Source organism: Bufo bufo, chromosome 1 (genome assembly GCF_905171765.1).
Source record: "Bufo bufo chromosome 1, aBufBuf1.1, whole genome shotgun sequence".
NCBI lineage: Eukaryota > Metazoa > Chordata > Amphibia > Anura > Bufonidae > Bufo > Bufo bufo.
The window spans coordinates 636083347-636095846 of NC_053389.1; the positions used below are offsets into that span (position 1 = coordinate 636083347).

The following is a 12500-nucleotide window of genomic DNA, read 5'->3' on the forward strand; positions in this document are numbered from 1 at the left end:
CGTAAAAAACGGACTGCAAAACACTAAAAAAAAAAACATACGATCATGTGCAGGGGGCCTTAGAAACAGACATTTGTACCATGGGCTGTGTCTGGTATTAAAGGGGAGCAAGACACTCATTTCCTGGGTGAGCAAAAGATTGGGCATGTTGAAACCAAAGGCTTATTTCACATGAGCAATGTTTTCGTCCAGATGCAATGCGTGTTGTGAACAGATAGCATCCGGACTGAATCCTGATCCATTCATTCAATGATTACGTGCACTGTTTACCACTGATCATCTTTGCGTTAAGGGAAAAATAAAAACAGCCATCCTTAATATAACAGCTAATGGCCCAGCCCACCCTAAATCAGCAGCTTCAGCCAACTTACATCTAATGAACATGGGCACATCATCAACAAACTAACAACTTAGGCTGCTTTCACATGACGCTATTATTACAGTTCTTCAGTGTCATTATAGAACCATAAGAACGAAAATAACGGAAGCATCGGATTCAACAAAGTACTGACAGAAACAGTGCCTAACATTGACTACAATGGGTTCCATTCAGGAGAAGTTTTTTTTTATAGCAGACAAAAAAGAAAAGTTCTACAAGCCGAACTTTTCTCTCTGCTATTTTTGACAAACTTTGCAGCCTTTACATACTTTTGGAAGATTACCGCATATATCAGTATGTTATGTTCCACTGCAGTAAAACTGGGTGGTTATACATACAAAACTTTTATCAACAGTTTCTGATCAAATATAAAAACACACGCCCTTGAAATTCATGTGCACAAAAATTTTTACAAGTTCACACTTTAAGGTTTTATTTATTTTATTTTAAAACCAGTTTATTTTGTATATTTAGAAATGTGTAATTTTAATAACTGCAAAGGAAAGAAAAAAAAAATGAAATCAGCCACACGTGAAGACTAATAATTGATTAGGAGAATGCAGTGCTGTATCTTCTACTGAAACCGTGCGAATGTGCCATAATAAATTGTCTATTAGTAAAAAAATACATTTTAGGGCACATTATACAGCATCCTTATCACAAATTGCAGCAGGGATACTTTAAAGATAAGAATCAAACTAGAGAATTCTGAGGATTTATGCTCAGCATTTAGAAAGATAGCAATTTTTGTGCATTTCGCTTCAAAATGTTCTCGTGGTGAGTACTGTAGAAATGCGCTTTATTGCTGCAGATGTTATAAAGTTCAAGGCTCAAAAAAGGTATGAGTACAAAGGTATCCTTAAGAAACGTTCAGTTTTCTTTTTTTTTATACAAAAAGTAAAGCTTAAAAAAGTTAAATTTACAAACAAAAAAAATGAAAATAAAAATAAAATAAAAAATAAAGGAAAAACAAAAGTGGTATGCACGCATTTTATATACAGGCATTGTAACATCTTTGAGATTTTTTTTTAAATGCATAGCAGAAACATACAACTTCCTTCAATATTGAGTTGACAGGAGTTCATTTCACCCCTACCTCTCCTCATAAAAAATTCACAATAACTCGTATTTTCTTAAATTTTTCTTCATTATACATTATCCTAAATAAGCGCAAAAAGCCATATGAACTTGGGAGTACAGAGAACTAATAAAAAATAAAAAAAGACCGTAACATGAGGGTAAGGCATCCCTGCTGGTTAAATGTGTGTAGTAAATGGTTAATCTACAGATCCACAAAAGCACCAGAACCACTGTCAATTACGTTGAACCATAAGCTGTGTTCGGTCAACAGACCTTTGATTAGATTTTTATTTAAAGGGAAATACAGGTCATCCATTTTAGGTGATGAAAACAAGTCGCTGTATGTGTAACTTGCAATAATCAAATCTGTGAGTTGTTGGAAAATACTTTAAAGGCGTACGCGGCGGATCTCAACAGTAGGGTTATGAAGAAATGGATCTCTCTTCCCTAAACAAAGCAGTCTGTTCTGGTGCAAACATTTGTTGATCATGACAGTATAAATGACAAATAATAGAAGTGCTAGTTTATGTGGTTAAACGCGAGAAGTAAAACAAGCAGTTTCTTTCAGTGGTATCGGGTAATCAGTAAAAGTATAACTCTGGAAAACGACTTTATTTTAGTGTTATCAGCATTGGTCCTTTGGAGACAAATTAATGTGAGTGAAAGGCATTTTATCAGACAAGGAAGGTGTGACACTGGCCTACCTTCGCATGCCATTTCTGAGGCCGAAACTTTGACCATGGCTTTAAAAAGTCTACTCCACAAAATGCAAGTTCAGGCATATTTCCTAGCACTATTGAGTACCCTTGTTATTTAAAGGTCAAATAATACTCAATAGATGGTGTAAAGATAAATAGGTCCATAGAAGATTTCACATTATTTCTTATCTTTACATGGTAGGCTAGAAGTGGTCTATCAAAACAGATACGCAATTTGCTCCAACAAGATAGTTAGGGTCACCAGGAAGAGATTTGTTCTGCCAATGTTTTGGGTCACCTGTAGACATATTGGAGAAACAGAGAGGTTAATAACTGATCAAGCTTAAACAGCACCTTAATACACCAGCAACTTTGGAAAAAAAAAAAAAAACAGGCAGCTCAGTGATTTGTGTTTGTTTTTACACATGTACGGCCCTTTACAATAATTTCTTCTGTGTGTACCTTAAAACACAGATCGTAGAATATAAAAGTAATGTAAAAACTAAAATACACAAGCTTCCAGAAAAAAACAACAACACTGTCCTCTACAGGACATTAACACAATTGCAGTAAATTGTCAAATGAAACCCAAAAAATACAGAAATACATGTTTTCTTGGGGAAAACAGAAAAATCTAAACATACCAAATGAAGGCCCTTTGACATGAGCCAATTCTTGACGATGAGCGTTTGTACAAACGCTAGTTCCCAACAACTGCCTTGAGTAAAGATACTGCCAATCACCTGATCTTTCATACAGCACATAAAAGCCTCATCCATTGGCATCGCATCACCTTGTGTAAACAAGGTTGTGCAGCCGGCATCAAGGAAACTGTATGGGGATGAACGACAGCAGTAACAATCGTTCAGTCTCATAAGCTCTGACTACGAGAGGGCAATGATCAGGACTGAGCATTCATAGGATCAGTGCCCTCAGCGACCTGTCCATGTAAAAGGGTCTTTACACTAAAGAGGTTTGTAGAGGCTGATAAAGTACTGTTTGTGCATTTGCAGCTGTCAGTGCTGAAACAAACATGTTTACAGCCATTGTTTTTAGAGTAACATAAAGTGAAGTTTCTGAATGCCGTGCATCAATGGACTGCACTGTATGACCACACTCCTGTACACCCCTTCCTCACACAGCAGCACCCAGAGAATTCTCATCACTGATAAAAACAGCTAATTCTATCAGCAGCTGAGCACCAGTCAGAAATGGGTGCCAAAATCTACGGTTGAACGCAGCACAGGAAAAAACTGCATACAACACCTATTTTATCAACCCCCTTGACGTCTCTTTAAAGATGGCACCCGCTCTGAAGCGGAGCAACCGCCATAGCTGCTCACACAGCAGACACCCAGGCTAATGTCTGCCATCAGTGATAACGCTTTGTCTTTCTGAAGAATCCAAGACTATTACAGGGGTAGTTCTTATGTGGTAGAACTCCATTAAAAAAAAGCAATTCTGCCATACACTGCAATGTAAGGGAGATGCGATCTAAAGATCACATATTCAAGCACCCACGGGTGTGTGTGAATTAGACCCTCCCCTCTGATCCACTCCTTTAGATCAGGCATCAGAAAATGGATGTCTCCCTCATATATATAATTAATTATTATTTATTAATAATGCGCCGTTCATTCTATGGCGCTGAACATATGAGAAGAGGTATACATACATAATACAGACAATGGCACTAAGCATAAACAAGACGAGTTACAAACTGGTACAGAAGGAGAGAGGGCCCTGCCCGTGAGGGCTTACAATCTACATGGTATGGGAGAAGGACACAGTAGGTGAGGGTGAGGCTGGTCATGGCGGTATAGAGGCAGCGGGGTCACTGGTTGTAGGCTTGTCTGAAGAGGTGGGTTTTCAGGTTTCCACTGTAGGTGATATGTTGGGGTAGAGAGTTCCAGAATATAGGGGATGCACGGCAGAAATCTTGGAAGCGGTTGTGGGAAGAGGTGATAGGAGGGGAGGTCTTGTGAGTATCGGAGATTACATGTGGGGATGTATTGGGAAAGTAGCTCCGAGATGTATGGAGGGGACAGGTTGTGGAAGGCTTTATACGTATTTGTTAGAATTTTCAACTGAACTCGATGGGCAATGGGGAGCCAGTGAAAGTATTGGCAGAGAGGGGGGGGGGGGGGGGGCAGAGGAGTAACTGGGGGAGAGGTATATAAATATATTTCATATGTTGTAATTCTAGTATTTATATATTTTTTATTTCTTTATATAATCATATAAGGAAATCATACAATTTTGTAATATACAGGTGAAACTCGAAAAATTTTAATATCGTACAACGTTCATTTATTTCAGTAATGCAACTTAAAAAGGTGAAACTTACCTATGGAGATAGACTCATTAGGCTACTTTCACACTTGCGTTCAGAGCGGGTCCGTCTGGTATCTGCACAGACGGATCCGCTCCTATAATGCAAACGCTTAGATCCGTTCAGAATGGATCCGTTTGCATTACCATGAAAAAAAAAAAAAAAAAAAAAAAAAAAAACATTTTTTTTTTGGTTCATGATAATGCAAACGGATCCGTTTTGACTTTACATTGAAAGTCAATGGGAGACGGATCCGTTTGAAAATTGAGCCATACTGTGTCAACTTCAAACGGATCCGTCCCCATTGACTTACATTGTAAGTCTGGACGGATCCGTTTGCCTCCGCACGGCCAGGCGGACACCCGTTCAGGTGTCAGTCTGCTGAGCGGAGCGGAGGACAAACGCTGCCAGACTGATGCATTTTGAGCGGATCCGCCTCCACTCAGAATGCATTAGGGCAGTACGGATCCGTTCGGGCCCGCTTGTGAGAGCCTTCAAACGGAGCTCACAAGCGGAGCCCCAAACGCTAGTGTGAAAGTAGCCTTACATGCACAGCGAGATATTTCAAGCCTTTGTTATAATTTGGATGATTATGGCTTATAGCTTATGAAACCCCAAAGTCACAATTTTGAGGTACCCTTTGACAGGGGGTATGGACTAATTCGATGACTAGAGTGTGACGCTTTGAGCCTAGAATATTGAACCTTTTCACAAAATTCTAATTTTAAGCTGCATTAATGCAATTCCTTTTAATTTGCATTACTGAAATAAATGGACTTTTGCACAATATTCAAATTTTTCGAGTTTCACCTGTACATGTATTTAAAATTCTGCATGCATACATTTCTTATATCAGGCAGTTGACCCCCTATATGCAGTAGAATGGTATAGCCAATGTATCAGTCCTGTGTTAGGCCCATGGCCTAACAAAGGTGGCATCAGTCATATCATATAATTCCCGACATTCAGGAAGCAACATGGTTGACCTACATGTGCTGGGTCAGCACACAGGACACACCCAGGTGATGTAAAATGACTGCCTGTCTCTAGGTGATGTTGTTAATAAAGTTTAGTGTTAAAAAACAAACACATACAGATCTGGTTCTATCCAGACACTCATAATACTGTATATGATTTGCTCCCCAATACACAACTATTCACTTATTGGATAACTGGGCAGTTAACTGAAAGCCGGGTCACATGATGCCATATTTAGTACAATCCAGTAATCTTTTCGATGCAATTTACAGGACTAAAATGGTTCGTACCATTTTATTTCTTTAAACTTAATCATTAAAACCAGAAAACTTCTTTAAAACTATTAAAAACAGAAGTAACCCTAACGCTATGAGCACATGTGACTCAAATGCTGCAGATCTGCCGTCGTGGATTTTCGGGTGGCAAAAGAATGAGTTTTTAGTAATTCTTATCCACATATGAGGTGCAGTTATTAAATCTGCAGCATGTTAAGTTATACACACAAATTGTCATCGTGGATTTCACCCTTTGCAACAAGCATTTCAGCAACAAAATCTGCAATCCACCATTTGGATTAGATATAGCAGCATTTTAGTCTAATGTGGACCTAGCCTAAAATTGCATACATATATGCTAAACGAACATTAAAAACAATATATCAACAGCCCTTTACTATAGTTTTTTTTGTCAATTTTATGGATCTTCAAACTGGTCGCAAGTGGACATTAACCAAATGAGCCTTAATTAACACATTTTGCTGAACAGAGGCTTGGCATCTTTAAACAGAATGTGCCAACAAGTAATTGCAAAAGAGCAAAAGGATTTAATTATCCCAGACATTACAGCATATTGGCTAATTAAAAAAACAGCAAGCCTTGTTTTTATTTTATAATTTAAAGGGAATGTTTAATTAGAATACCAACTATTGTTTAAATCACGTTTTTTTTATATATTAAAGGAGTTGTGTCACTTCAGCAAGTGGCATTTGTCATGTAGAGAAAGTTAATACAAGGCACTTACTAATGTATTGTTATTATCCATATTGCTTCCTTTGCTGGCTGGATTCATTTTGCCATCATATTATACACTACTTGTTTCCATGGTTACAGACCACCCTGCAATCTATCAGTTGTGGTCGTGCTTGCACACTATAGGAAAAACACTAGCCTATGTGAGCTCTCATGATCCCAGCCACCAGAGAGGCTGACGCTTTTTCCTATAGTGTGCAAGCACGACCACCACTAATTGCAGGGTGGTCTGTAACCATGTAAACGAGCAGTGTATAATATGATGGAAAACTGAATCCAGCCAGCAAACGAAGCAACATGGACAATAACAATACATTAGTAAGTGGCTTGTATTAACTTTCTCTATATGATAAATGCCACTTGCTGAAGGGAGACAACCCCTTTAAGCATATTTTTATTTTATTTTTTTCATGTCAATATATAAAATTTTTTTACATAATCCTGCAATTTTCACACTGACTACCAAGTCTAATAATAGGTCATGATTTCCTGTGCTGTACAGGTAACTTTCAGTAGCTATCACAGCAGGCAGAATTACAATGACAGGTAAAACCTTTGCATGGATAAACACATGATCCACCATTCAGAGGGGATATTACAGCCTTTCTACTCTCTCCTGACCTCTGCACAGGTCACAGACCATGCATAGAAAACTCTCCCATAGAAGTCAATGAGGTCAGCTCCTGTCCATTCTGTCTGTGCTGCTCTCAAAAGACAGGAAGTCTGAACATGTTTTAGGCCCGGTGAGTGGTGTGAAAATTGCCTTATTATATACTATTTTTGAATATAGATGACATGAAAATTATTATTATTATTTTTTTTTAATCAGCAAAAATTCTACAAAATATATGTAAGAAAAATATGGTTTAAAGGGATTCTGTCACCAAGTTTTTGCTTATAGAGCTGCAGACATGCACGGCTAGATCGCCGCTAGCATGTCCGCAATATACCTGTTTTATAGGGCTGTGTGCTTTTATTTTCTTTAAAAAAGGATTTTAGAGATATGTAAATTAGTCTTGTAGGTGCCCAAGGGGCTGTACGAACCTTTCTGGTGCCCAGCCACGCCCGCCTGTGAAGGAGCCCAGCACCACCTATGTCCTCCGAATCTCCTCCTTTCATCACCGATAGATTGCTGTAATCTCGCGATGTGCGAGCTCGCGCATGCGCAGTGCCAGTATAGTGTTCCTTCCCTGTGCTGGCATCAGCCTCAGGGAAATAACTGCGCATGCGCGAGCTCGCACATCGTGAGATTACGGCAATCGGTGATGAAAGGAGGAGATTCGGAGGACATAGGCGGTCCTGGGCTCCTTCACAGGCGGGCGTGGCTGGGCACCAGGAAGGTTCGTATAGCCCCTTGGGCACCTTAGAGACTAATTTACATGTCTCTAAAATCCTTTTTTAAAGAAAATAAAAGCACACAGCCCTATAGGACAGGTATATTGCGGACATGCTAGCGGCGATCTAGCCGTGCATGTCCGCATCTCTATAGCCCAAAACTTGGTGACAGAATCCCTTTAAACAATAGGTAATTTTCTGATGACACATTCCCTTTGGGATGTAGGGTTAAACTGCCGCAGGAAACAATAGTTGTAATCTATAAATACTCAGAATTTTAGTGTTCCTCATCAAACACCCATTAGTACTTCACTTCAACAGTGTACCTTTATCTTTGAAGAACATCGGTATGAATGGCAATTTTGTGTGGCGTTTGAATAAAAATGTCTCTCTAATAATCTGCATCCCAAAGATTACTAATATGGCACTAAATTTATCATCCCCTTCAAACAAAAATTCCAATGGGAGAAGAGCTAATTTCTTTGTAGCAGACACAAACACACTGGGGACAAATTCATACAAAGTGTACTAACTTAAAAGGAATGTCATCAGAAAATGGCAGACTGTTAAATGACAGATTTTCTAGAATTTCTGGTGATTTGTTTATGTATTTTGCATGCCATCTATATTTTTTAAATAATCATGCAGTTTTTGCACTGGCACTAGGCCTAAAATGTCAAGACTTCTTGTTCTTTGAGAGTAGCCACATGGGCTACAGAAACTAAAGACTGATGAGACCTCATTGACTTCTATAGGAGGCATGCTCTGTGACGTGTAGATAAGGCTACTTTCACACCTGCGTTAGGTGCGGATCCGTCTGGTATCTGCACAGACGGATCCGCACCTATAATGCAAACGCTTGTATCCGTTCAGAACGGATCCGTTTGCATTACCATGATAATGCAAACTGATCCGTTTTGACTTACACTGAAAGTCAATGGGAGGCGGATCCGTTTTCAATTGCACCATATTGTGTCAGTGAAAACGGATCCGTCCCCATTGACTTACATTGTAAGTCAGGAAGGATCCGTTTGGCTCCGCATCGTCCGGCGGACATCAAAACGCTGCAATCAGCGTTTTGGTGTCCGCCTCCAGAGCGGAATGGAGGCTGAACGGAGGCAAACTGATGCATTCTGAGCGGATCCTTATCCATTCAGAATGCATTGGGGCTAAACGGATCAGTTTTGGGACGCTTGTGAGAGCCCTGAAACGGATCTCACCAGCGGACCCAGAAACGCCGGTGTGAAAGTAGCCTAAGCTGTGATATAGCCTATAGTAAATTATGGATCCTGTGTTATCTACACAGAAGTGTGATCTCTCATTGTAAATTTACCTTTGATCTTAATGCAATGGCTACTGAAAAGTTACCTGTACAGAACAGTAAGTTTCAACATATTAGGCCTAGTCGCCAGCGTAAAAACTAGGCTTGAGCAAAGTGTGCTTCAGATGATAGATCCGAAGTCGCTTCATTCAAAACTTTGTTTGAATGCTGTACAAAGACCCGTCTCCACACAGCATTCAAAAGTATGGGATTTGCGGAGGTGAAGTCCGTTAAGTCCAAAGTCTCACGAGACTTTGGCATTCTATTCTACAACTTGAAAACCATTTTAAAACTGCCATCCGAAGTCTATCTGCTCCCCAAGCACAGAACCAACAGCGGCTGTGGTTGGTATTGCAGCTGAGCCCCATTCACTTCCATGGAACTGAGCTATGGGTAGACCATTTGACCAATGACCATGACATCACATGGCCTAGGGAAAGCTGTTAAATGGCTGCAGCACTACTGCGAGCGCCGGTGTCTTCTCAAACAGCTGATCAGCGGGAGTCCTGGGTGTCGGACCCCCACCGATCAGATACTGATTTATTATTTATTTATTATACTCCGGTATATATAGCGCTGACAAATTCTGCAGCGCTTTACAGACAGTATTTTCATGCTGCCTCCAATGGGGCTCACAATCTAGTTCTTTTAGTATGGAATAGTGTGGGAGGAAACCCACACAAACCCAGGACCCCAGCGCTGCAGGGCACCAGTGCTAACCACTGAGCCAACATGCTGCCCAATGACCTAAAATTCACAGTGAAAGCCTGTCAGTCGCACCCACATATTATTCATTGATTGCTTTTTCTAGATACACATTTAAAGAAGGGTTCATGCACACGACCATATCCGTATTTCGGTTGGCAAACCACGGATATGCAAAATACAGACACCTTCCATGTGCATTCCACAAGTGCACTCCGTGCGTCAGAAATGGTTATTTTTGTCGTGAAAATGGACCAGAAATCTAATTTGCGTAACATCTGTAAAGAATAAATCAAGGCAACTGGACTTATTGTAGATTTCTTGAAAACGTTTCACTCGTTCTTCCAACGAGCTTTCTCAATTCTGAGTGACTGTACAAGAATTCTCTGGGAATAAATATGTAATTGGAGTCAGTAGGTGATGACCTCCCAGAAAAAGGTGTCAAGACAGCATTGTATGTGGCAGACAATAGATGTCTAACCCCCCCCCCCCCCCCCCCCCCCCCGCCTCTATTCAAGCTTGGCTTCTCCATTTCTCCACATACAATGCTGTCTTGACACCTTTTTCTGGGAGGTCATCACCTACTGACTCCAATTAGGATAATGGAATCAACACCTTTGACCCCATGCTGGGTATAATGACCTCTGACCCCATGCTGGGTATAATTACCAGATGTTGATTCAGTTACATATTTATTCCCAGAGAATTCTTGTACAGTCACTCAGAATTGAGAAAGCTCGTTGGAAGAACGAGTGAAACGTTTTCAAGAAATCTACAGTAAGTCCAGTTGCCTTGATTTATTCTTTACAGATAAACCATGACCTGGATAAATGAGAACCTTCACAGACATAATTTGCGTAACGACCTCACGGACCCACAATAAATACGGATGTCTGCATAGAAATGCGGATTCAAAAAATGCACACAGCACATGAATGAAAAATGCATTCATGCGCATGTATCCTTAGACAAGTCGGCTGAATCCAAATCTTTCAGCAGGTCTAAAATGTATTCAATATTTGGCCGACATCTAAAGTTGGGTCAACTGCTCATTTCAGTAGGAAGGAAACAGAAAAGTGACAATAGAAAACTATAACCAGAAAGTAGCCTCTTCCTCTTTAACATATACTGTGTTTAGATAAGGCAACATAGGACACCTGACCAACTTGCTTTAAATATTAAAGGGACAACGCCCCAAGCCCGCCCCCCAGATCAAACTGCAATGAAGAATGGCTAAGAATTTACCTGCCAGATCCCACTCCATCACTCTGGTTCTCTCCCACCTGGTCTCCATTTACCCAGCTGCAGAGGAGATATCAAGTTGATAAAAGTGCACCTTAAAAGGCCAGTGACAGCTGCAGTGGTCAAGTGTTGATGTGACATCACTGCTACAGCCGGGCAAACAGAACCCAGCCAGGAAAACTGGAGTGGCAATGCAGGATCTGGCAAGTAAATATTTACCCGTTTCTCATTGCAGCTTGATCTGGAGGGTTGTCCGATTTCACCGAAACCGGACTATAACTTTAACATTTCAAATTGTTGCAAAATTTCACTTTTATCTTTTTTTTTTTTTTAACTTTATAAATTGTTAAAAAGCCGTACATGTGTGAAAAGCAGAAAGAAAGGAACACGAAATGTAAATGTATGAATTTAACTGAATTTAAAAGAATTCTGGATTGAGTGAATCATGCTATGTAAGCAATAGTGACCAAACGACCCATTAGGACAGATGGAAAAAAGCATACCCGACGAGGTGTCGGATGATTTTAGAGCAAAAGACCAACCATCAGGAGTCATAGACGCACAGTGTGGTAAGCGCAGCTCCACTGGCTTCAAGAATTTTAATCCATGGGGCCCACACATAACCAACGGACTGAGCAGTGTTTCTCCTGAAAAAAAAAACAGTAAAGAAAAATTATGTGTCTGATAAGAATTTAGCTTTTTAAAACACTGTCAATTTTGTTCCTCACCTTTTTCTTTATCTAGGGGTGGAAGAATACTGTTGTCCCTGCAGACCTTGAAGTAGATTTCCTGTTCAATGCCATCAGGAATGGCTCCTTGAGGTATGATGATGCTGACTCCAGTCTCTATGGAACTTAGCACACCACCGTTGCTATTAAAAATACCTCTAGCAGTTGCCACAACTGTGTGGGAATCGTCATCATCATCTTCTTCCAGAGCAGAGGGACTGCAAAACACAAGTTTTATGAGATAAAACGAAATCTTATGCAGGAATTCGGTGAAAGTACAAATTTCACACTAGACACCACAATCTACAAGCAATATTAAAGGGTTTTTCCAGGAGTAGAACATTGAGGATAGGTCATCAATATCTTATTGGTGGGTGTGCCCCCACCAAAAATCAGTTTGACGAGGATGCAGTGCTCTGGTGAGTGCCAAGGACTCTTCGTAGGCCAGTGATGTCATGTTCATTGGTCACGTGGCCTATGTGCAGCTCAGTCCCAGTACAGTGAATGCCCTGTGCCACAATACCAAGCACAACGGCTACACAGTGCTTGGTGCTGTGCAGTACAGAAAGCAGCAGTGCCAGGAGTCGGACCCCCACTGGGGATAGGTCATTGATATTCTACTCTGTGAAAAACCCTTTAAAATGAAATATTCAAGTATGGGGTTTGTAAATGTA

At 40.3% G+C, this 12500-nt stretch overlaps 1 protein-coding gene across 9 annotated transcripts in view; it reads right to left on the minus strand.

The window, feature by feature from the left end:
- Positions 1-1263: 1263 nt before the first annotated feature.
- The window catches only part of TJP1 (tight junction protein 1), a 247209-nt gene continuing 235972 nt past the window's right edge, over positions 1264-12500 (minus strand). For 7 of the 9 annotated variants that reach the window (XM_040413852.1, XM_040413850.1, XM_040413858.1 and 4 more), the window contains 3 exons: positions 11827-12044; positions 11602-11745; positions 1264-2455 (listed from right to left, as the gene is read on the minus strand). In XM_040413852.1, coding sequence (XP_040269786.1) covers positions 2361-2455; positions 11602-11745; positions 11827-12044 — 457 coding nt within the window. In that variant the 3' untranslated portion in view covers positions 1264-2360. The remainder of the gene's footprint in view (positions 2456-11601; positions 11746-11826; positions 12045-12500) is intronic. The other 2 variants (XM_040413853.1, XM_040413851.1) reach the window with 2 other exon arrangements.